This window comes from Manacus candei, unplaced genomic scaffold, assembly GCF_025592945.1.
Source record: "Manacus candei isolate 608988 ecotype Guabito, Panama unplaced genomic scaffold, ASM2559294v1 h1tg000023l, whole genome shotgun sequence".
NCBI classification, from domain to species: domain Eukaryota; kingdom Metazoa; phylum Chordata; class Aves; order Passeriformes; family Pipridae; genus Manacus; species Manacus candei.
This window is the reverse complement of record NW_026138071.1, coordinates 23,176,298-23,198,892: the sequence shown is the minus strand read 5'-3', so window position 1 is coordinate 23,198,892 and position 22,595 is coordinate 23,176,298. Positions and strand designations below refer to the sequence as shown.

Sequence of the window (22,595 nt, the reverse complement as noted above, 5' to 3'; positions counted from 1 at the left end):
AAGTACTAAAACACTATGTTTTTTTTCATGAATACTCTTTTCCTTGGAATCCAAAAATCTCTGTGCACTATTTTAACTTTATCGTCAAAGTTTTCATGAAAAAAAGTAGGAGCTTTTAAACTCTTTTTCCTTCTTTTTTTTTTCTTTTTTTTTTCTAAATAACAGAAGTAATTTCTGACAAGCACAGAAACCTAAGGTGATAGTCACCTTTGGGCTTAGTATTTGGTGGCAACTAGAGCTTGAGTCTGAGTTGATAAGGAAAGTTGAGACAGTTGTTTGGGAACAAGAAGAGTAAGATGCTCTTAGAAACCAAAGGAGTTCTGTGAGGATGCTTTAATAATATTTTCAGTTTTGATAAGGTATTGTAGAACTGAAAATACATCAGTATGAAATAGTGGATTAATAAATGAATAAACCATAAGATATACATTAAAGGTAACAAAGAAAAAGTGAGGTGAGTATCCTGAGATTATGTCAAAGACAACACAGTGGCCTCAGAAGAAAATATTTTGGGTAGCTGCCTTTTCTATCTCCCTAGGAAAATGGTGTAACTGTAAATGGGATGTGCTGTCTGAATGGGTGCCAGGTAGCAAAAACCAGGTTAAATAAATATTATTAGTTTGATGTATCAAGTTTGTTGGCAGCTGCTGATATATAGTGTTGTGAGGACTCAGATCTGTGAGATCTGACTGCAGGTATGTGTATAAAACTCCGATGCTGTGGCTGCAGGTTGTGATGTGGTGAGAGGGAGGCTTCTGCATTGGGGAAAAGCCCAGTTTTGATGTGTTCTGAGAATAATCTCTCTCTAGAAGACTCAACTATGATCAGTTTATGCTCCTGTCAGTTGGAATAACCCATGCTCTTGGTACCTCTGGGCACACAGTGGTATGAGATTGTTGTCCCGCCCTGTGATGGGTGAGCAGCACATCAAAACAGAAACCTGTGGCCAACCAGCAACAAACTGTGGTAGGTGTCACCTACAGCAGTGAAGCGATGGGCGTTTTTCCCTGGGCTAGTACCTAGACTGTGCCCTGCACATGCAGCACATCCAGTGGGCAGCTGAGCTCAGCCTGAAGGCATGTGTGTGACGTGCCTTCCGCTCCTCCGACCACCTGGCGCTGGGCGCGAGGCGAAGCTGCAACCTGATGCCATAATGTGTGACAGCCAGGTGTTCAGCTTTGCTCTTTCCTATGTCAGCGTGGCCAAATTGGATGAATAACAAAACATGAAAAGTCATGATGATGATGATGATGGAAATGCTAGTAGGAGAGCAGATTGCTGTTTGACTGAAATCAGAAAAATCTCTTAGTCGAGTGCACTGATGCTAAAGCCTAATGAAAGTCTTTGCTCTTTATGCTCTGGTGTGTGATCCTTAAGAAAGAGCATTATTTCAGGGTGCTTTATGGCATTGAATTGGCAGTGCTATCTCCCTAGTACTGTTGCTTGGTTGGGAAGATAATTGCTTCTCTCCTAGATGAAAAGTTGATAAGGATTTCTACAGAAGGAGTTCATGAATCATGAACCTTAACTGCAACCTATTAGCCAAATCATGAGCAATTATATTTTGGATTGCTACATATTCAGATTATGATGCAATATCTTATGCTTAAATTAGGTTTACTTTAAAACATCTTTTAATTTTGGCAAAGAGCAGAATTTTAAGTTTAAGCATTCTGAAGGTAGAGAAAGTAAAAGTTCAGCAAATGCCTCCAGTATCATCCTGGGTTTGGGAAGATAAAATCTTTCTTGCTGCCTTGGTTTCATCCTATCAATTATTTAACTCCTTTAAGTTTTAATTTTTATATTATACTGGTCTCCTTGGAACACATAGAAGCAGACCATCCTTTGCATAACTACTTTAAAATGAATGTTATACCTTACATGATTTCACTATATTTCACCCTCTTGAAGAGGGTTTGGCTTTACTTTTACAGGCTCATGGTAGTATGATAAATATAAAAGAAAAGCAACAGGTTTGAAATTAAACTTGGTTATTGACTTGTAAGTGAAAGACATTTCTAGAGGGAGAAAAGGTAATAGCTTTAAGGGTTGCTGGTTACTTTTGATGCATAATTAGATACAGAGCTTGGAGAGCCTCTAGGTTAAGAACTGATGCATCACAGGTTGACTCATGGACACTAAGCTATTTTACTTTCTCTGAAAAGTATTATATTGAAAGCATATGCAGTGTGAATTATGTTGACTTCTGAAGAAAAGGAACAGTCTTTTCTGTAGCCTCAGAAAGCCTTAGTGGCTAATGCTGGTGAAAATCACCCAGATTTACGCCAACTGTGAAGCTTGTTGCTGATCTTGACACCTCATCTACAGAGAGCTTCAAGGTTTGTTCTCATCTATACTTCTAGAGCACTGAGAACAGACAGTAGAATACCCCCTGTAGTAGTTCTTCATCCCTTAAGTTCACCCTGTCCAGCCACCGAAGAGATTGATTCTGCTTAATTTATCAGTACACCTAGTGATTAATTGGAGTAGTTCACTGTTGAATCAACTGCATGTTTGCACTTCTCCATTTCTTTTTTCTGGAAGATTGCTACAACAGATGTTAGCACTATCACTTGTTTTGATTATTTAGAAGGAGCCAAGAGTGAACAGAGCTGTACTTCTTGCCTATTCAAATTCAGAAGTTGGCCTGCAGACTTAAGTTTTTCTTTTGTATCTCATCAGGGCTTTTATAAACTAGATAGGAGAGAGAATTTGTGCTTTAGTGTTTCTAGAGCTTGTTAACATCTTATTTTTATGAATTTAAACGTGTTACACTTGCATTTCAAGGGAGAGTTATGGTCTTAGTTCTTACAGGGGAGGACTGCACAGAAAAGCAAATGCATTTGCATTATAATTTACTGAGTGACTCTTTGCCAAGATCAATGTATAGGTATCTACTTTCTGTAGATAACATAGTTGGGAGAAAGCTAAAGTGCAAACACGCAGCTAACTTAGGTCAATTAAAGCAGATAACTAAGGTTTTTCATTACATTTTTGCTGAATTACATAGGTAAATTGTTGTTTTGAAAGACACTTGTTATGTAAAGCTTCTAATTAGTGCCTTCTGTAATATGCTTATTATTAACTTTTTTTTTAATTAATATTCACTGAATTTATAAGTTGAGGTGGGATAATTTGGTTATTAAGTTTGTCCATCCAGCACTTCAGATTATACTACTCTGCTTTGTTTTGCTGTAGCTTTAACAAAATATCTCTGCCTGGACTGAACTGTCCAAGCCTAGTCTCAGGGAGATTTATTTTTTGAGACATTTAGCCAAAAGAGATCATTCAGATCCAAGAATGAGTCAATTCAATAACCCTTCTGATTAAAAAAGAAACCACCCGAAAAACCCTTCAAAAAAACCCCAAACCCCTGAAGAACAACCACAAACCCCAAACCTAGACTCTACAGAATTGAGGAAAAGCTACCTACAGCTATGAATGAATTTGGCCTTTGGTTCTTCCTTTTGAAATCTGTTCATGTTTAGCAAAGCAGTACATCTGTGAAAAATTGCAGTGCACTTAAGCTTAGTGGTGATGACTTCTGTGTTCTGCTGTTAAATTCCCCAAAGGCAGCATTGAGCATATTGGAAGGTTTCCCCTTTAACCACAGCATCCAGCAGAAGCAGGATGCTTTGGATCTAATTAAAGGGCAGGAGAGCAATGCTGCAGGGGGGCTGTGGGGCGGAGCATGGAGCGTGCTGGGGATGGACATTGGCTGGGATGGGGTGGGATGGGATGGGAAATGCTGTGAAAAATGGGAGGGAAATGCTGCTTGAACCACAGTGTAACTGGGACTGGGTAAGAGATAGGGGTAGAAGAGCACTGGAAAAGAATTGGCTTATGTTGGGAGGGAATGAACTGCGCAGTAGAGACAAGAGGAAGAGCATAAGCAAAATCGAGATGAGGGACTGCCCTGCTGCAGGTGTGCATATGCATCCTGGGGCAGTTGAACACTACCTTGAAAAGCTGGATTCTACCTGGTTCATTCCTGTGGGATTCTTAGGATGCCAGGCAGGGAAATGATGCTGTTTATTACTCAGAAATTATCCTTATTGCCTACTTTCATTATTCTGAATACAGAACCTAACAGTGAGATTTGAAAGCCAGATGCTGCTGAAGTCTCTGGGACCAGAGCCTTGGAAATATTAGGATGCAATCATAAGAGTAGGATGAATCATTGACATCTCAAATTGATTGTCAATAGGCACCTATGTAATTCAGCAAAAATGTAATGAAAAACCTTAGTTATCTGCTTTAATTGACCTAAGTTAGCTGCGTGTTTGCACTTTAGCTTTCTCCCAACTATGTTATCTACAGAAAGTAGATACCTATACACTGATCTTGGCACGTAAAATCAATAAGATCAAAGCCCAGTACGTGTTTTGTGAGTAGCCACTTGTATGTGAGGTCCATATTAAAAACATGGGAGCCAGGACTGCTATATGGTAATTTCAAATTTGGCAAAATATAAAGGACACATACTGCGTAAAATTTCCATGGAATAAAATTGGTCTGTACATCGTGATGGAATGCTGGTTGGAGTAGATGCTTTTTGGAATTCACACTACTTATTTTCTTGGGTTTGGTTTAATTTTTTTTTTTTCCCACTGATTCCAGAAAAAAAAATAATTCCATCTTTTATGCACTGCTTTTGTGTGGGGCACAGTTATTACTAGGCAGCCAGTGATGTCACTTATATGGGGGTAATTGAATTTGCATTAGCTTCACTTTAGCTATCATGAGTAAAAATAATCCTGCAGGTGTTGTAAGAGGACTGTGGTGCAGACTGGGAATACATTTTGTTCGCTATCAACTCCAAAATTCATGCTGCTGCACCTCTGCAGCTGTTGCTATATGAACTGACCCAATTAAAGCTAATGAATGTCCTGCTACAGGGTATACCATGGAAGTTAATTTGAAGTCTCTGAATGGTTGAAGAGCCTCGTGTAAGGAGATGCTATTGATAGTTCATGTGGCCAGGATGGGACTACTTGGTGCCTGAATGTCACGAGTTAAAAGTCAAAGGGTAAAATGCTGGTCTCCCTTTAAAGCCAGTGGAAGTTTTGCCATTAACTTCAGCAAACGTAGCATTTCTCCCTTAATTCTGTGACTTTGTCTTATGGAGAGGGGAATTGTGTTGTACTTTTACTTCTTGTGGCTTCACCAAGAGTGTTCATTCTACGAGTTTTTAGATTTTTGTTTAAATTGATGGTGTTTTGTGGGAAACTAAATTGAAAGTGTATTTAAGGGCCCCAGAGACCTGCTCTGATGAACTGCATCAGGAGAAGTTGAACATCTGCTTCATGCTCGGACACAGCTTTAGCAGAACTCCTAATCATTCAAAAGAAATTGCAGAAAATCTGTTTGCTTTCAAGTTTCAAACCTCATCGCTCAAACTTTGTTTTAATGTCCTTACATACAAATTAAAAAAAAGTAAAAAAAAAATCAATACAAAATATTTACGACCTAGGCAGAAAATATGTAAAAGAGGAAGGGAAAGAAAATCAAGCTTTTTTGCAACTTTAGGGTGGTTTTACACAAAGGAAAATTCAAAACTGAATTTTGGAATATAACAAAAACGTGCATCACACTAACATGAAGATGTTTTAACAGTGGTTGTGTTTTCTTAACAAACACCTGGTTTATCAGTTCTATTTCATATGTAAAATGAAATGGAATTTATGGGAAATAGATTTTTTTTTTTAATTTCAATTAACTATTTTTTACTATAAGGAAAATATACAGAATTTCTGTGGAAGTCCATATACTATTTTTAGTCAAATACAGAAAATACTTTGCTGCAAACTTTTAAATATAATAAAATGCATTTAATAGCAATCTTTTGTGGTATCATCATTATTTATGAACATAACATTCAAAGTATGGAAATTCAGTTGTGGATCAAAATGACCATAAAAACAGTAACCCAAAGAACCTTATAAACGTGTCAACACCCATCATTTATCACAGATGGCTCATACCAAAGTAAAAAAATTTATAAAATGTAGTAATTCTCAGCATATGGTTTACTTTACTGCATTGTTCCTACATATTATTTGTGTTAAAATCCAGAAAATTATATTATGAAAAGAATATTGGGTTTTTTATTAAACTAAAGTACAGGTTAAAGTCATTCTTTTCTTGTGATGAACATATACCAACAGTGATTAAAAAATAAAAATTTATTTACAAAATATTGATGCATACATATTACACAAGTCAGTTATATCAAAGTGGTTTTTTTAAACAATATCTGTAGCAACCAAATATTTGCATTGGTTTACCATAGTGCAAATGGTAATGTTGCAAAGGCAGGTTAAAATGTGGGATTGCAATTTGAATGTTGGACTTCTCTGCTGCCTTCTGTTTTACTACATCTAGAAAACTATTCCTTTTCATTTAAAAAATATCTATTTCTTGCGAATGTTGAGTAGTGTACCTGAGGATAGGGCAAATTCATTATTAAGCCTAAATCCTTTCAGTTGTATACCTATCTTTCTATTTACTCAGCCTGCTTATGTAGCACCATTGCCATTGATTACTAACATACTAATGAGAAAAAGGAATGGAAACACACTAAATACACTATGCCATCCCTAATTTCAGGATTTGTCCATTTATGTGGAATTTCATCTGATACATTTCACGAGTCTGCACTATATATTCAAGTGTTTAAGGATGATTCTGGTGGTATTGTGTAGTGGTGTATAGGTTACCAGTATATATTTTCCTGTAAATACGATATTAAGTGAAGCTGTGAAGAAATGAACTTAAAAGCCCACTCCTTCCGTCCTCAGATGAGAAGGAGCTTGCTTTTGATTACCAACGTGTACTGAAACCTGCATATAAATTTGCATCCGAATAACTGAATATTGATTCCCTCATAATGTAAGAACTTCCTGCATTAAATCCGGTGATTTTGATTGTAGCTTTTCTCTTTTGCTGGCTCAAAACCGGCCGTCAGGTAACTCTATAGTCCTTCAGTTCACGTTCTGTAGCTGGTGCTGCACTAAATCTGTACGATAGCCTATCATACAGCACGCAGGAGGTCGGCAATGCCTGGTGTACGTAACTTCACAGTTTGAAAGACTGCTGAGGGGGGGTATAACTTTTTTCCTTTTTTTCTTTCTTTCTTTCTTTCTTTTTTTTTTTTTTTTTTTTTTTTTGGGGGGTAGCTTCCACGATTTCTGAGGGTCTGACGAGGATCTCATGAGCACCCGCAGCGATCTACAACCATGGCCGGGATCTTGCCGTATATGATTTGTTCTTTCCCGTTGAAGTACAGCATGTTTATGGGGGACATCTTGGTGGGCGTGCAGCAAGGGCCTGCCGAACCTCTGGGGTTCGCTTGGTGTACCAGGTGGGTGTGGGGGTATTTTTGTAAAAACACAAATTCGCATTCTCCGGAGCAGTAATTCGCTTTGTATCTCTTAGGGGCAATAATCCAATCCCACCCGAAAGCTTCGAAATCCACGGTCAGCGGGTAGCGACAACATCGGGATTCCGTGGAGTGCTCATCACAGTCGAGACCGAAATCTCGGCGGGACCGTTTCGGTGTGTCTGTAACTCTGACCTCTAAAAATGGGTTCTGTGAGGAGAGGAGAAGGAATTGGAATCATTACCGAGGTAAACATGAGTTCAGTAAAAACACGCAAATAAATAGGATTTCAGGTGCAGGCGTATCAAATTAATATTCTGAAATCAAGTCTGCAAACAAAACTTGGACCTCCTGCAAATGTGTTACACTTATCTCTGCATTTTCCTGCTATTTCTTTATAAAGAACTTTAAGACATATTTGTTCCTGAAATCACTATTATCTCAGTACCAAATCACTTCTGTTACCTGCTGTAGGAACATTTCAGAAATTTGGAGGATGCTGGATTTTTTACATTTAATGCTGGTTTTGTTTGTTTGTTTTAAATTTCATAATAAGAGTTTTAGTGAGTCCTTCTGAAATTCTCTCCATTAAAATCATATTGAATTCAGGCTTTCTGGATATCAAGGAAGGTTTCTTGTTGAGATCACAGAAGACAAAGTTTACTCCTTAATTACTGGCATGCTTGAATGACTGAATGAATTTGGAGGGGCACCTAATATTTTGACTCCTGGAAGAGTCCTGTGGCCAGGAATGTGCTTTTGGCAGATCTCTATGCCACATGCTTCCTACTGGAGGTGTGTTTCCACAGGCACCAACTGAGACTATATGGAAATTGCAACCTTCACAATCACAAGTTTGAAAATTTTCCCAAAGTTCCTCCCTTCCACACACTGATTCCAGCCCCATGTGTTGGTTTGGCACGAACCAGGCCATCCCACGAAGACCATTCCTTAGTGGTACTTAATGGCCCAGCTAACTTTGTTACACAGGTTTCTCTCTTCCAAAATACCTGCCCTTACAGCTGCAAACTGTGAAACGGCTGGAGACACTCCTCCCAAAGGGAAATGATACGGGGAGGTGGTTGGTGAGAGGAACATCCCTGTAGCAGGACCTGGAGGAAGGAGAAGAAAAATTTCCTCTCCTGTTATCAGCTGTGCTTTTAACCCTGCTCTGCCACTGAAATGCTGTTTTATAGATGATGGTAGCCATGGGTTACCCACAGGTATCATCATTTGAATGGATGGACGTGGTGAGGACATTCCTCATCATGATATCCACCTGGTCTCTCTCTAGTGTAGGAGATCCACATCTATACTGGATGTACGATTAAGATATCACAGAATTTTTCTTTTAAGTTCTTTTTAATTGCATTATACTGCTGTGAAGTTAAACATTACACAGCTACATAAATACGGATGCAATGGTCTTAAAGGTCTTTTCCAACCTAAATAGTTTTATATTTCTGTGATCAACAGATTCATCCATTGCACAGAAGTAAAAGTAAAATAATATTCTTTATGTTTTATTCAAAAGGAGAAATTACTTGGTTGTGGTAAGTTTAGGAATTTTTATATGTTGTAGATGATTAGTGATTTGCAGGAACAAATAGCAAGGAAAATGCTGTAGTTTAACTGGCACACTTCAGGTTTAGTTTGTTCATCTGTACTTAGAAAAAGAAACCCACTTAGTTCTTTTAGGCTTTGTCATCACTGTTTATTATATCAAGCAGAATTTATCCATTCAAATATTTCTAATAGGTGGAATGATGCGATCTATCACGTACTGAAAGGTACAGAACTTAACATTATGAAGATCTATTCTCACCTTCAAAAACATATAGTTCTTGCTGTTATTAATATAAAATACAAGCATAGACAGTAGGGAGAAACTGCCTTGCTTTCTTAGCAGTATTGGAGGCATCTTTCTTATCAGTGAAAGAATACAATGACTGTTCTTTTAGCTTTATATAAAGTAACTGCTTATTAAGCAGTACTTGCTCTCAAATTTGAAAACAATGTTGTTTGTTAGTACCATCCACCAGTTATTACCAAAACCTTTTCTAGTTAATGCCTCTCAACATCCCTCTGAAATACTGCAATTTCTCTCAATTTTTTTAAATAAGGAAACAGAGGCAGAGGAACACTATTGATTTTGGCATGATCAGAGAGCAAAGAATGAAAGAATTGGATATACAGAACTTTTATCTTCCATTCCATAATCAATGCATCCATTTTATCCTTAAAACATTGCTTAAATGCTTTTCAATAAAATGAGATTTTTCTAAACAAACTTACCAATCCATCTTCACCCGGTCCTGGGAAAGTTACAGCAAGATTTCGTCCATTCTCATCAAAAGCTTTTATTTCAATGCCTAAATTGGATTCAGGCTGTTTGAGCCAATTTTGCAACACTGTCTTCACATCAATACTCTGCCAAATACCGGTGCCTGGATTCATGTCGAGTTTCAGAGATCGAATTCCAGTATATCTTGTACCATCTTTCATGGGTTTAATAAGTCTCAGGATCTGCACAAACACCGTTGTAGGTTTTTGGACTTGCCTCAAGTATATCCACAATTGTGCCTTTACTACTTTGTTATATTGTATTTTAGAGCTAAACTTAAAGAAGCAACATTTTGGTTTTCCCTCCATTTGTACAAGAAAATCAGCTATAAATGAATGGAAAGAACAGATTACTGAACAGGGAACAAGAAAAAAATGCATAAATAAACCTGACTAATTTCTTCCAAACTGTAGAGGAAATATTACAATATGTTGTAAAGAGTACCAGTAACAAAGTGGATTTAACTTAATTCATTTTCTATGGTTTACACTCTACAGCAACTTTAATGAATGTCAACAAAATTATTATGCTATCACCTCCCACCTACTCACTTCTGCTAGTCACATCTTGAGGACCTTCATAAAGCATGCAGAAGAGCAACTTTGCATAAGCTGACTCAACACGTGTGTGGTGATCCAGCTATTTCTGATTTACCACATAGCCTCAGTGTGCTGCACAGCATACAGCACTGGGCAAACTGCACAGACACTTAAATTTCGTTTCTCAATGGGAAAAAAAATAATGGAGAGGATTAACATAAGGATCATTTTGTTTTCATTTGAAGAATGTTATAGGAAAGTCATGTGCAGTGCTTCGTTCCCCCTTCCTGTAGCCTGTGATGCAGCTGTCATACCTAGTCATGGCAATATCTTTCCATGCCAGGATAAAATGGGTAGCACTAATCCTAAATGGTGCAGGGCTTTGACATTCATAAATCTCATCACTTAAGATACCTGTCTCTTTAGTGCATTTAAAATAGCTCAAGGGCTTTTTATAAGAAGTAGGAAATGAACTCAGAGCAATGAAATACAATGGCTTTTCTTCAGTCACTGTAATTATGTAGCAGTTTGACTAAAAATAGTTATAAAGGCTTGGACATAATGGGCTGGAATAAAATTGCTGGCAGACCTCAGCTTTGTGATAAGGCTGCAGTAGTATAATGCTATTAATGCTCATCTTATTAATAATAACTTGAAAAGTTTCACTGAAAGTTACTTTTTCATTGATGAGTATATTTTCAGCTGGTGAGAGCAGCTGATATTATTCCAGTGTGCATAATGTAATGATATCTGTGACTGCTAACATGCCTTATATGTCCTGTCATTTTTTCCTTTTTGTCATCATATTCATAAGTGTTATTTAAAAAAACAGCTGCCATAGCCAAATACTTTAGCTGATGAAGAACATAAGATACTATAGTATTAGCTGTGCAAAAGATACTTGATAGGAGCCATAGCAGATGTTTAGCACTCAGAAGATAACTCAGAATCTGCTCATTCAGTAAATGCCTTCATTCTTCCTTGGCACGACTACGTGAGCTGATTGCTACAGCTACAGCTGATTGGACATTTTTACATTTAAGGCTGTTACACACATATTTGCTTTAAATATATAGTTTTAACTCTGAGGTGGGTGGTGCTAGTTTATGGGGTCAGCAGAGAAGCAAGAATTTAACTCTCAGCTTGCAAATGCTATAACATGTTGCAGTTAGGTAGGTCTAGTGCTCTAAGCTACATTTCTGCTGTTTTCTACTGCTTCTAAAATTACTGGCCAGTGAAACCTCCCTCACAAAAAATATAGCTCTCTCATTTGCTGCACTTGTGCTTTGTATTTATGATAGGAAATGCCCCGGGTGCTGCAGATAACGAAGTCAACTAAACTGCAGATCTCCCTTTGCTTTCTAAGGCATTGGGCAAATCCGAAGTGCTACAGGGCACACACATTATAAGGAGCCAAAAAGGAACAGTAAAACAAAAGCTCGTAACACAGTCATCTGAACCTGGCTCAAATTCTTTAGAAATAACTCTCTCCTCCCTCCCTCCAGCAGACTTCAGCCAGCAGCCTGTTGGGAGAGCCCGAGGAGGAGTTGTGTGGCTCTACAGCAGGGAGACAACTCTCTCGGAGGAGCAGTGGGAGGCGAAAACAGCAGGGTTACTTACACTCCGTAGGCATTGTGATAATCGTTTCGGTGGTGGCATGATAGTCATCATCTTCCAAAGAGCCATCACTACTGTCATCTCTCTGGACGTCATACTGATCAATCAGTTCCTGTAGTGGAGGAGCCTTGGGTAAAAGTTGCTTAATAACATCCCTGCTAATGTTAGGAGCTTGTTCCAGGCGCAGTTTGCTGAGGATTTGAATTTTTATGGCTTCTATTCTGGAAGATTTTGTATTCTGTCTCCACGTACAAGCATTGCACAGTCCGTCTTTTTCGGCGTTCTCTGTGGGCTGACTACTGTCATCAAGAGCCACTGGATCAACTGAAATCAGCATGAGCAGGTAAATATAAGCATAGAGCACTAGCTTTTGCATGATCTCACATTCAGTGCAGCACTTTTCCCTTCTTTTTTTTTTTTTCCCCCCTCCCCCTTTCCCTTCCAGTACTAAACAGATCCGTGAAAGCAAATGCAATCTGAGAGACAGCTTGCCACACTGGTGTACCTTATATATTCCAAGGGGGCTTTTTATACTCCAACTTTGATTAGGCTCGTGTCGTCAAACCCGACGATTGGTTGCTGTCCCAACAATGAATCTGGCTGTCAGAGGGTAAAGCCCTGTCGATCACAAGTCACTAGACAGCATTTAGTTACAGCCAAGGGTGGACTGATTTATCTGGATACTTCGTAGAGGATATGTTCTCTGTATTCTGAAAGGATATATTTCCAAGTATTTTGGGCAGCAGGACTGAAAGACAGCACTGTCATTCTTAAATATTATACCAACCATGTACTTGTACTATGAATTAAAATAGACCTTGCTCTAAAGCTGCTTTAGGCTTCCACCAGTCTTTTTGACTTGAAAGTTTGTTCTATTTAAAAGAAAATCCCAAGTGGTTACTGTTAGCAGGCAGGAAAATAATGCTTTTGAAATGCATTGCAAAGAGTACTGATTTATGTTATTCAACAACTAATACATATTCAACAGTTTCTATTTCAGAAAACCTTAGTGGTTTTTCCTAGGTACTAGTTAAAGCAGTATTGCAGATTTTGTGCATATATGACACTGTGCAAATGCCAATCTTATTTGTTTGTCCCTTTAGCATATATCAAAACCCACAGAACAAATCCTCTACTGAATTCACAGTCAGTTATGAAAAATAAGTGTGTCTTGTCTTCATACTGTCACCAGAATCCTGGGCAGTAAATTAGGTATCAAGAGATCTTTAGTAGCAAGGGTATTTTTGAGGAATATCTTTAGCTACTCATTCTAATATTATACAGGAATAGTCCATTTCACTTTTTTCATTATTAGTGAAAGCATTTAAAGACATAACACATTTAAATCTCCACTGTGTATTTATCTTCTTTTTCCAGGTAAGCTTTTCTTTCTCTTCAAAATATTTCTGTATTATGCCAACTTAAGTGATACCTTTCTGTGCTTTCTTTTGCTTTCTACTACTCAAATACTTAGAATTCTCTAAGTCCTGCTTATATGTTAAGAAATACAGTTTTAATATGCTTTCTGCATAACAGAGATACATCCAGATGTGATTTTTATACATATAGGTTCTGGCTTACAAAATCTTCAAACAATGCAGTTCACATTTGATGTGCTGTTAGCAAGAATTATGGAATTCACACGTAGTGGGGAGGTAGGGGGGATTTACTGGTCAACATAGGCTGTATGTCACAGGAAACAGAAACCCTAGAAGTGGTGTGTATTATATGTATTTGTATATTTGGAATCTGTGTATTAGAGCAAAGGGAAATCCTGGAATTTCATGCAATATGCCACAGTTTGCTTATCTAAGCTAGGACTGAATTGTCAGTTTCTCACTGAGTTTCTCTTCTTTTTCCATTCTCAGCACACCTAAAATGTGTCAAACAAGGTGTTTTGCATGTGTTCATACAGGAAAAATGTTGGTATAGGGAAAGGTGTGGGACAGAACTCTCAAAGATTTTTTTTTTTCTGCCTGGTCATTCATATTCTTTTTGTATCACGTCTCCAGGGCATGCAAATTCATTGTATAGCACAGAACTGAGCCTAATGTTCAGCCTAATGACCAGTGACATAAATCACAACTATTCCATTGAAATTGATTGTCCTGCCCTGGTGTAAATTTGATGCAAGTAATAGATGTGTCACTCATACATTCCAAGCATATGGCTTCAGGGTCATATTCATCATCCTGATATTCTGATTTTAGCCAAAATCCACCTTTAAAGCCAGCAGTGTGCTGCCTTAGCTCCTGAGGATTTGCTTTTTACACAGGATACCGATGCAGCTACTCACAACACGAGGTAACATAAATGGGCTTGTGGTTCACTGGAACTAGAAGGCAGGATAGATCTGACTTTGCACTGGACACTGCCTGTCATGCCTGTAACATATTTTAAACAGACTCTTAGTGCATGTCAAGTGCTAGAAATGTATTTTTATGAGAGGTGCACAGGATGATTCACAGTAAGAATCTTTTTGAAAAACACTGACCTGTTGGGGAATTTTGGGGGGATTTAAATTGGGGTTTGTTTGTTTACTATCATGACAGTGAATGTCATACTAAAAGTATTTTTATTTTTTTGTTTTAAACTAGAATGACTTAACCATGTGGCTATGAAAAGCAATCTCCCATCAAGCAGAAACCCTGACAGGTACCAGGTTTCACACTAGAAACAGTTTAAAACAATGATCCATCAATAAACAGGTGGAAATTATGATGCAGTCATTAATAGGAAAGTAATGAAGTGTTTTGGCAGACAATGGCTATAAGCCATCTGTGAGGGAGAGGGGCAAGAGATGTGCTCAGCAAAGCAATGCCTCCAGCACTGTGACTCCTCTTGGCACGTGCTCTGCAGCCGCACTGGTACCTCGCCTGCTCCTTCTTCTTCAGGGTCTTCCCACTCTGACTGGCTCACTGTGAGCAGGCAGAGCTTCACTGTTCTTTCTCCCTGCAATGATTCCATTAATCTGCTACAAGGGCCCCTTAGCTCCCTGCAGCATTTGTTTGTGACTGTGGGACCAAAGCCCTCTCCTGTAAGCCTGGAACCCCAGTGAGCTCCAAGCAAGAGCTGAGCTTGCTCTCAACCACCAAGCAGCTGCATTACTTTTCCTCTTCAAAAAGTCTATGTAAAGAGCAGTATTTTTACTTTTCCCTCATAAAATTCACTTCATATCCATCTATCCTGAATAACTCCAGGCCGTTAGTAGAATACTTTTCATCTTTTGTTGTTGTTGGCTTTTTGTTTTTCTATGAAATTTCAAGTGTGTGGAAAAGAGCACAAACAATTGCAGTTGAGCAGGAGCTATTGAAGGATCAGATTTCTTTGATCATAAAAATATAATGTGTAATTTGGTTTTGTGTCTGACTTTCATTGTAGTGTTTTTGGAAAGTGATGACTGCAGAGGTAGATGACAGAGGTGAGAAAAATAAGTGATAAAGTGACCAGGTAAAAGTTGTTTTAAAATTTATTTGGCAAAAAAATAATAAAAACAGCAACACCAGGAAACTCCAACACATTAGCAAAACTAAAGAAGAGTTAAAAATGAAATGCACATTTTACTGAACTTTATGGCATTTTAATATTGTCTTTGGGATTTGTGTCATTCTCCCCGTTGTGCCTGCCAATAGTGAATAGTATTCCCAATTCTGACTATGCAAAGATCATGGCTCAGGTCCCCAAGATCAAGTAATGAAAGAATGTTCTTTTCTAAAGGAAAAAGGCACACGTCTGTCTACCTGGCAACTTCTCCTTCCCCCCCCCCCAGCCTGCACCAGGAGCTTTTGTACTCATGGGAAAACCTTAAAGAAAAAAAAAAGAAAAGAAAGAAAAAACCCAAACCCACCCCCTACAAATTTGACTGATATAGAGGTTTCAAAAGGCACTGTTACTGTGAGTTTTATGGAAAAACAGTGACTGTGCAGAGGAAAAGGAGATTACTAATGCCCTCCCTGAGGAGAAGGTAAACAGAGCCCAACCATTACCCATCCTTTTTGGCAGCCTCTCATCAACCAATCAGCTTGTGCTCCTCTGGCATCACTCAGCACGCTGAGAGCTCTGGACAGTCCACAGCCTGTCATCCTGTGCCGGGCCAGCGACCCAGAAAACACAGAGAGGGAGCAGGCTGGGAGTTGAGCTTGTTTTGGGGGTGGACCAAGTGGAAATGGAAGGGAACCAGGACATTTCTGAGAAAAGGGAGAGCTGCAGGAGTATGAAGGAGCTGCTTTCCTGGCAGGGAAGGAAAGGGACGTGGGCTATAACCCTGCCCAAAATCAGACAACTTCATCCTGCTCTAGGCTAGATTTTCAAACACTTTCTTATAGTCTGCAGGACCAGAAATTCACTTTTCTTTATTCTATTGTTTAAGTTAAATGAAATAGTTTGTATAATTTATTCACCTCAGGAGGTAGAACTTCAACAAAAAAGATAGGCATTCTGAAATGCACTGTAAGTCTGTGACTGCTGTGCTCCTTTGATGTCAAGTCCTACCTCTGAACCAGTTGGCTTCTCTCCCTGGTTTGCTTATAAGGAAGAAAGAACATTCCTCCTGAGCTGGTGAGGAAGATAGTATTTGAGTTACCTTTTCTCTCACTTTTGTCAACACGAAGATTAATTTCTAGAATAGCATATTAAAATGGATAGAAAACTCCATTTTAATTCTTTTTGGACTCATCTTTCTCTTAGCTTCTATAAGCTGTGAATAATGTTTGTGAAGTTATTTTTGGTTAAATTTAAATTCAAAAAAACAGATATTAAATATAATTGAGTTAGTGTTTTAAGTGCTTAACTATGATCCCAGCCTTCTTAACTCACCAGATCCTTGCTCTTAGCCACTTGAATCACAAGATAAATGCATTACTTTGAACCTCAAAGCAGATACAAGGTCATGTATGTAAAACACCTAGAAAGAACTCTTAAAATGACAAAAAGCCTATAAAAACATCATCCCGATCACATTATGTAAATGCAGCTACTGTAAGGGAAAAGTAAGCACTTTTAAAGTTAAACTTATTACCATGAGGTAAAATATGAAAGCTGTAACTAGTGTGAATTCTTGCTCTGTAACAAATGTCCTGAAAGAGTTTGTCCTCTGCTATGTTCTTTTTTTTTTTTCTTAAAAATGTAGTTATACATAACCTTCTAAACATCGTGCTGAATCAGCTACAGAAAGTCAACTTCATCTTTGTTGATGGTATGAATAATTAATTCCCCAAACTTACCAAAAAAGAAATCCATTCATCTTGGTTTTCCCATTTCTGAGTTCTGAGTATCTTATTTCACACAGGAGAAGAGCACACATGGTGCAGGGTATGGATGCCTTGGTACACTGGCATCTGTGTGGGGTGTGCTGCAGCTTCTTCTCAACTCCTGCTGTCAGGTTGTTTTCCCTGAAAAATCATGATATTCAGCAATTTGGGATTTTAAGTGGTCTCCCCCAAGGTGTACTTGAGTCTCTGCAGTTTGAGTACCAAGACAAAGTGTTACTCTGTCTGGCAGGTGATTTCCTCCGCTCAGGAGCTGTGGGAGACACTAGTGAGTTCTGCCTGCTAAGGGGTGTCTCACAAGCCATGGTATGTAAGAGTGTAAAGGCTAAATGGGGGAAACAGGTAAAACTGGTGGCTAAAGGCTGCCGTGACCATTTCAGCCCGGGATGCACCTCCCAGCTTGCCCAAGAGATGCTGCTGAACATGGGCTTTGGGGAAGTCATATGGAGTTACCTTCAGCTTCTGACCATCTCCTTCCCTCCAGCAGCTTTTGTTGTGCATAACTGTACCTGTGGGGTGGGCCAAAAATGCCCTCTTGCTTTTTTCTTTTCTATGTGTTCCAGTACATGTTGCTCCAGAACCAACCAGATACACCAGTGGCAACTCTGTGAACAGATAGGGAGCATGTTAGGCTCATTAAAAACATTTAAGGAAGGATGCAGTTATAGTGAAAGCTTCCAGTTTTTCTGAGTTCTTTTGTATTCAGGATTTTGTTCTGTAGCCTTTGCTGTGGTGTCTCTGTATCTTATAATAAATCTTATAAAAGAGCCCCGTTAAATACCTACTTAATTCTAAGGGTTCTGCCCTTGTTAAAGGATGCTATTTTTCCTTTACAGTTTTAGCTTTTATGCTTTTACCAAAAATTCCTGACATTCATCCTGACTTTCATCTTCAATGTCTTTTAAAATAGCTGTGTCAGCTGCATCTCTGATGGGAAACCTTGAATTCCTCTAAGGAGTTGTTACCATGCTTGGAGAGGTTTCACTTGTGCATTTGCAGAAAGTACTTGAAATACCAAAAGACTTCGTCTCCAGTTATGAGAATACTTGTATTTTCTCCAAGACACAGCTCTTCAAAGGGGATTTTCACCCCAGGAGGTCAGTGATTTTATATGAGTGGCCTGTCCTCTGCTGGGTTGTTCTGGAATGGCATCTGCTGGGAAGGGAGTGCCACTACTCTTTTTCTTTCCTTTTACTCTTCCTGCTTCTCTTTCCTTCCTTTTTTTTTTTTTTTTTTTAATACATAACAGGTTAAGAGCTAATAGATGTTCCTGAAAGAATAGGGAAATGCAGCTTTGCAAACTGCAGTGAATTTGACTCATTTAATATTCCCCAGTGCCATGGACTGAATTACTCAACTTTTTTGATCAGGAGATAGCTATACATGGGGTAGATTTCGCTCCTCCTATCAAACTATCCTTTTGATGTCCTCTCTATGGCCTGTGTGTTTCCTTTGCTTTGGTCCCACTCCATGATTTTTCCTCTACTGAATACACAGGCTGAGTGGGAACAGCCTGTAACACCTGATACCCACTTATCTGTAAGTGATAAGCAGAATCACAGCAGTACAGTGATATACAGAGGTAAGAATAACTTTTTTTCCCCTCTCCCACTCCCATAGGCGCCCATCAGGTCCATTGCCTCCCCTCTCTTAGGGCCATCTATTACCTGGTGTAGGAAGTTATCCTCCATGCACTCCAGGAGTCTCCTGGATTGCCTACAGCTCACTGTGCTGCTTTCCCAGCAGATGTCGAGGTGGCAGAAGCCTCTCAGCAGGACAAGAGTCTGTGAGTGCAATGCCTTCTGTAGCCAGAGCAAGAGGGCTTCATCAATGGGCTCACCTTCATCAGGCCTGTAGTAGGCACCAACCACGAGATCCCTTGGCTTGGTCTCTGATTCTTACCCTTAAGCTTTCAACCTGCTCGTGGCTATTCTTTAGAGACAGCTCTTCACACTCTACCCATCTCCTGATGTAGAGGGCAACCCCCTGGCCTCTCCTTCCTTCCCTGTCTCTTCCCCGCAGCTATCAATAGCTGTACCCCAGTCATGTCATTCGTCCCACCAAGCTTCAGTCATGTCAAGCAGGTCACCGCTTTCCAGCTCCTCTGGTGTAGAGGCTCCTCATCTGGGCTGTCTGAAGTATTTCACTGGTGTTTCCCTCTTGGCTCCAATTCCTCAGGAGCCCCTGGCTCATCTCTGTAAGATTTCAAGTGTGCTCTGGCGTAGCCAGTGTTGGAGCCACCGGCTGAGGGCCCTCACTTGCATCCCGTCCCTCTGACCTTGGTGGGTTGTCCCACAGCTTGTCACAGGCAATCCTGATATTATCCCCTCTCCCTTCAACTCTAGTTTAAAGCTCTGTCAATCAACCCTGCTGGCTCACGAGTAAGGACCATCTTCCTCCTTTGAGAAAGGTGAATTCCATGTGATGCCAGCAATAAGATGAAATTATGGGGTGGCTTCTCCTTTCCTTTCTGCCCTCTGCTGATCTATGGTTAGCTTTGGACAGGTTAATTTGAGGCAAATGATTCTATGATTGAATGAGAAGTAGTGGCAACATTCTCAAAGAAATCAAAGAACAGCATTCAGATCTGCAGTCATACAAGAAGGCCTTTGAATCTGCATATTCATCAGCAAATGAGTTGTTTCATTTACAACTTAGAGCTAGGCTACCTGCTTTAATCCTGGTGTTAAAAATGCTGGTAACATAAATTTTCCATAACCCCATAGAGGAAAAAAAATAATCAACTAATTTTTTATGATGAAATATAACATATTAAACCTTTTGAAGTCATTCAGTGTCATAAATGTGTAATGACAAAAAGCAGGCACAAAAGGCTGCAGCTTCTGAGGAAGCTCCTTTGTTTAAAGTAAGACTCCAAAAATCAGGTATTATCTGTGGAAAACCCTGTACAAAGTAATGCAGAGACAGGAAATCATATTATCTGCTTTAGGGTTTTAGAAGAAAAAAAGCACAGATCCGAGACTGAGTAAAACTTCTTGATGTATTTGATTCTCATTTGGAGGAAAAGAACATAAATGCTAAGTTTTGTAATAGGTACCTTTGGAGGGTTTTCACATAATTAGTGCAACTGTTTAAAGGTTTTGAAGCATCCAAGGGAAGAAGAAACCCAGATTTTACTCCCTTTCCTTTATTTATATCTTTCCTTATGTGTTGTTTGCTCCCTGTTGATGTAGTAAAGATGTTTCCTATTTATGAGCTCCATTATGAAGCATCACATAAGAGCATCAACCGAAGAAAAGCTGCCTATACTGACTAAAGGATTACCTTTAGTGCCCTTTCCTCTTGGGAATTGTCTCTGGCTCCTATAGCAGACACTTCCAGTTCCTTACAGTTTAAAGGCTGATACTTTAAAAATTTACAAGTTTGCTTGGGACTTGCAAGTTTTCCTCCCCCATCAGTCTGCTAATTCCCAGCATTAGCCAACTGGTTGATGAGAAACAAGGATAAACCACAAAGGAATTGACTCTTTGGGGGGGGTTTCCTTCAGTAACAGATTTTCAAGCCCCTTCTCTCATTCTGCAGAGATATAAAACTACTTAGGAATTAACTCTTCACAGTCTTGTAGCAAAGAGCCTGACTATCACTGTATCCATGGATATATGCCCTACACTCATGGAAATGATGTAAAGATTTCATACTCTCTATTGACTATGCAAATAATTGAAAGGATGCTTAAAAAGAGAATTCACACAATGACTCTGAAGTATTACAGTGGATGTTGCTTCAGAGTTTAGTTTTAAGATGTCCTAGCACAGATCCAACTGGAATAAGCATACTCTTATTAATGAAGGCTGGTGAATGGCTTTTAGTGAGTAGACCTGGAAGAGTTAATAGAAAAAAGTATCCCATGGATACCCAGATTAATAGAAACAGAATTACTTGTTTGCTACTGATTTTGTGATAACTACACAGAGCTTTTTTTATCTCAAGTGAACTTGGTACCAGGATATTTTCAGTACACAAATCTGAGATACTTCAAGCAGTAGTTCACAACTGCTTCTGAAATTTTAAGAAGTAAAGAAAAAACTCATGCTGCATACAAAAGGTGAGCTTATGACCAATTAAAAATATAATAATCTGACCAAACTTTAAGGTTTTTCATGCATGTTGATTAAAAGAGATTGATAGTACAATTAGGAATGCAATGCAAAATGGAAATAAAATTGCTTCAAATTACCTTTTTATACTTCCTACAATTTACCAAAGTAGCTCAACATTAAGAAATTGAAGCATTTTGTCATTTTGTCCAAAGCCTCTAGAACAAAGGAAAACTAATTGTTAACTGTTGAATTGTACAATTGACTGCTTTGCTAATTCTAAACTTTAATTGATGTATCTAATGATTTATATTAATAACTCTGAGAAAGCGGTGTGGTAAATTTTAATATCCCAATAATAACTTGGTAGAGAGAAATTACTTCACTAAATCCTAAACTTTGTTCAAAATTACTGTGTTTGTATATATGTAGTTACGAGGAGGGGGGATGTGCACACAAACACACACACATATATATACATATATATATATATGTTTTAATTAGACATTTAACCAAATGAGAGGTTTTCTGCTCAAAAGCTTGCTCATTGTTACTTACAATTGGTTTAGGAAACGTGATTGCCTTTCTGTATAAAGCTTTCCTCATGTCAGTCAATCAGGCATTAGCTGGGGGACCATAATGTCACTAAATATTTTCCACAATTGTGCCACAGGACGAATGGTGTATGTTTCTTAAAGAAATACGTTTCTTACAAGAAGTAAGGCAGGGGATGGATGAGGAGCTGGAACCAGCTTGCCCAAATGCACTGACACTGTCTCATCTCAGCTAGTGTTGAAGGCTGTTTGGAGAAATGGCTAAAGAACTGAATTGGTTTTGTCTTACTGGTTCATTTGCCTCCCACAGCAAAGGGAAATATCCATCACAGTTTGCATCCAGACACTCTGCTCACAAATTTCCATGGCAGCCGCAGTAGCCGTTATAAAATATTGTGGGTTTGGTTTGGCTTTTTCCTGGAAAACCTCTTTTGGCATTCTACAAATTATCACAGTAAGAGCGGGTGTTTTAGTAGAGAACCACAATAAAACACAAATCTGGCTAAGGATTAGTAATCAACAAGAAAGCTGGTGGGGCTCGGGGCAGTTTTTGTGAGTGACTGAGGAGGCACATGCCTCCAGAGCAGGCTTTGCATCCATATGACAAAACCCTTCATGAGCCAAGAATTCAGGTTGCTTTCATTATAGTTCAAACAAGCCTGGTAAGCTTTCTCTGCTTTTTTAAAGATGTCATGCAAATATCTTTTCAGTATCTTGCTGCTGACCCTCAGGGCTAAATTCTTGGATCTGATTTAGCCAGTTAGTGTCTTAAGCAATAACATTCAGTTTATTTACATTTCTGTGCTTACTAACAACTAGTGCCATAATATTTATG

The 22,595-nt window shown here is 38.8% G+C and overlaps 1 protein-coding gene across 1 annotated transcript; it reads right to left on the bottom strand.

The window, feature by feature from the left end:
- Positions 1–6,170: 6,170 nt before the first annotated feature.
- On the bottom strand, positions 6,171–12,366 carry MSTN (myostatin). Its single transcript, XM_051787818.1, has 3 exons — positions 11,885–12,366; positions 9,677–10,050; positions 6,171–7,591 (listed from the first exon to the last, which is right to left on the bottom strand). Exons 1-3 carry the CDS (start codon positions 12,255–12,257, stop codon positions 7,211–7,213), a joined length of 1,128 nt encoding a protein of 375 aa, XP_051643778.1. The 5' UTR covers positions 12,258–12,366; the 3' UTR covers positions 6,171–7,210.
- Positions 12,367–22,595: the final 10,229 nt, after the last annotated feature.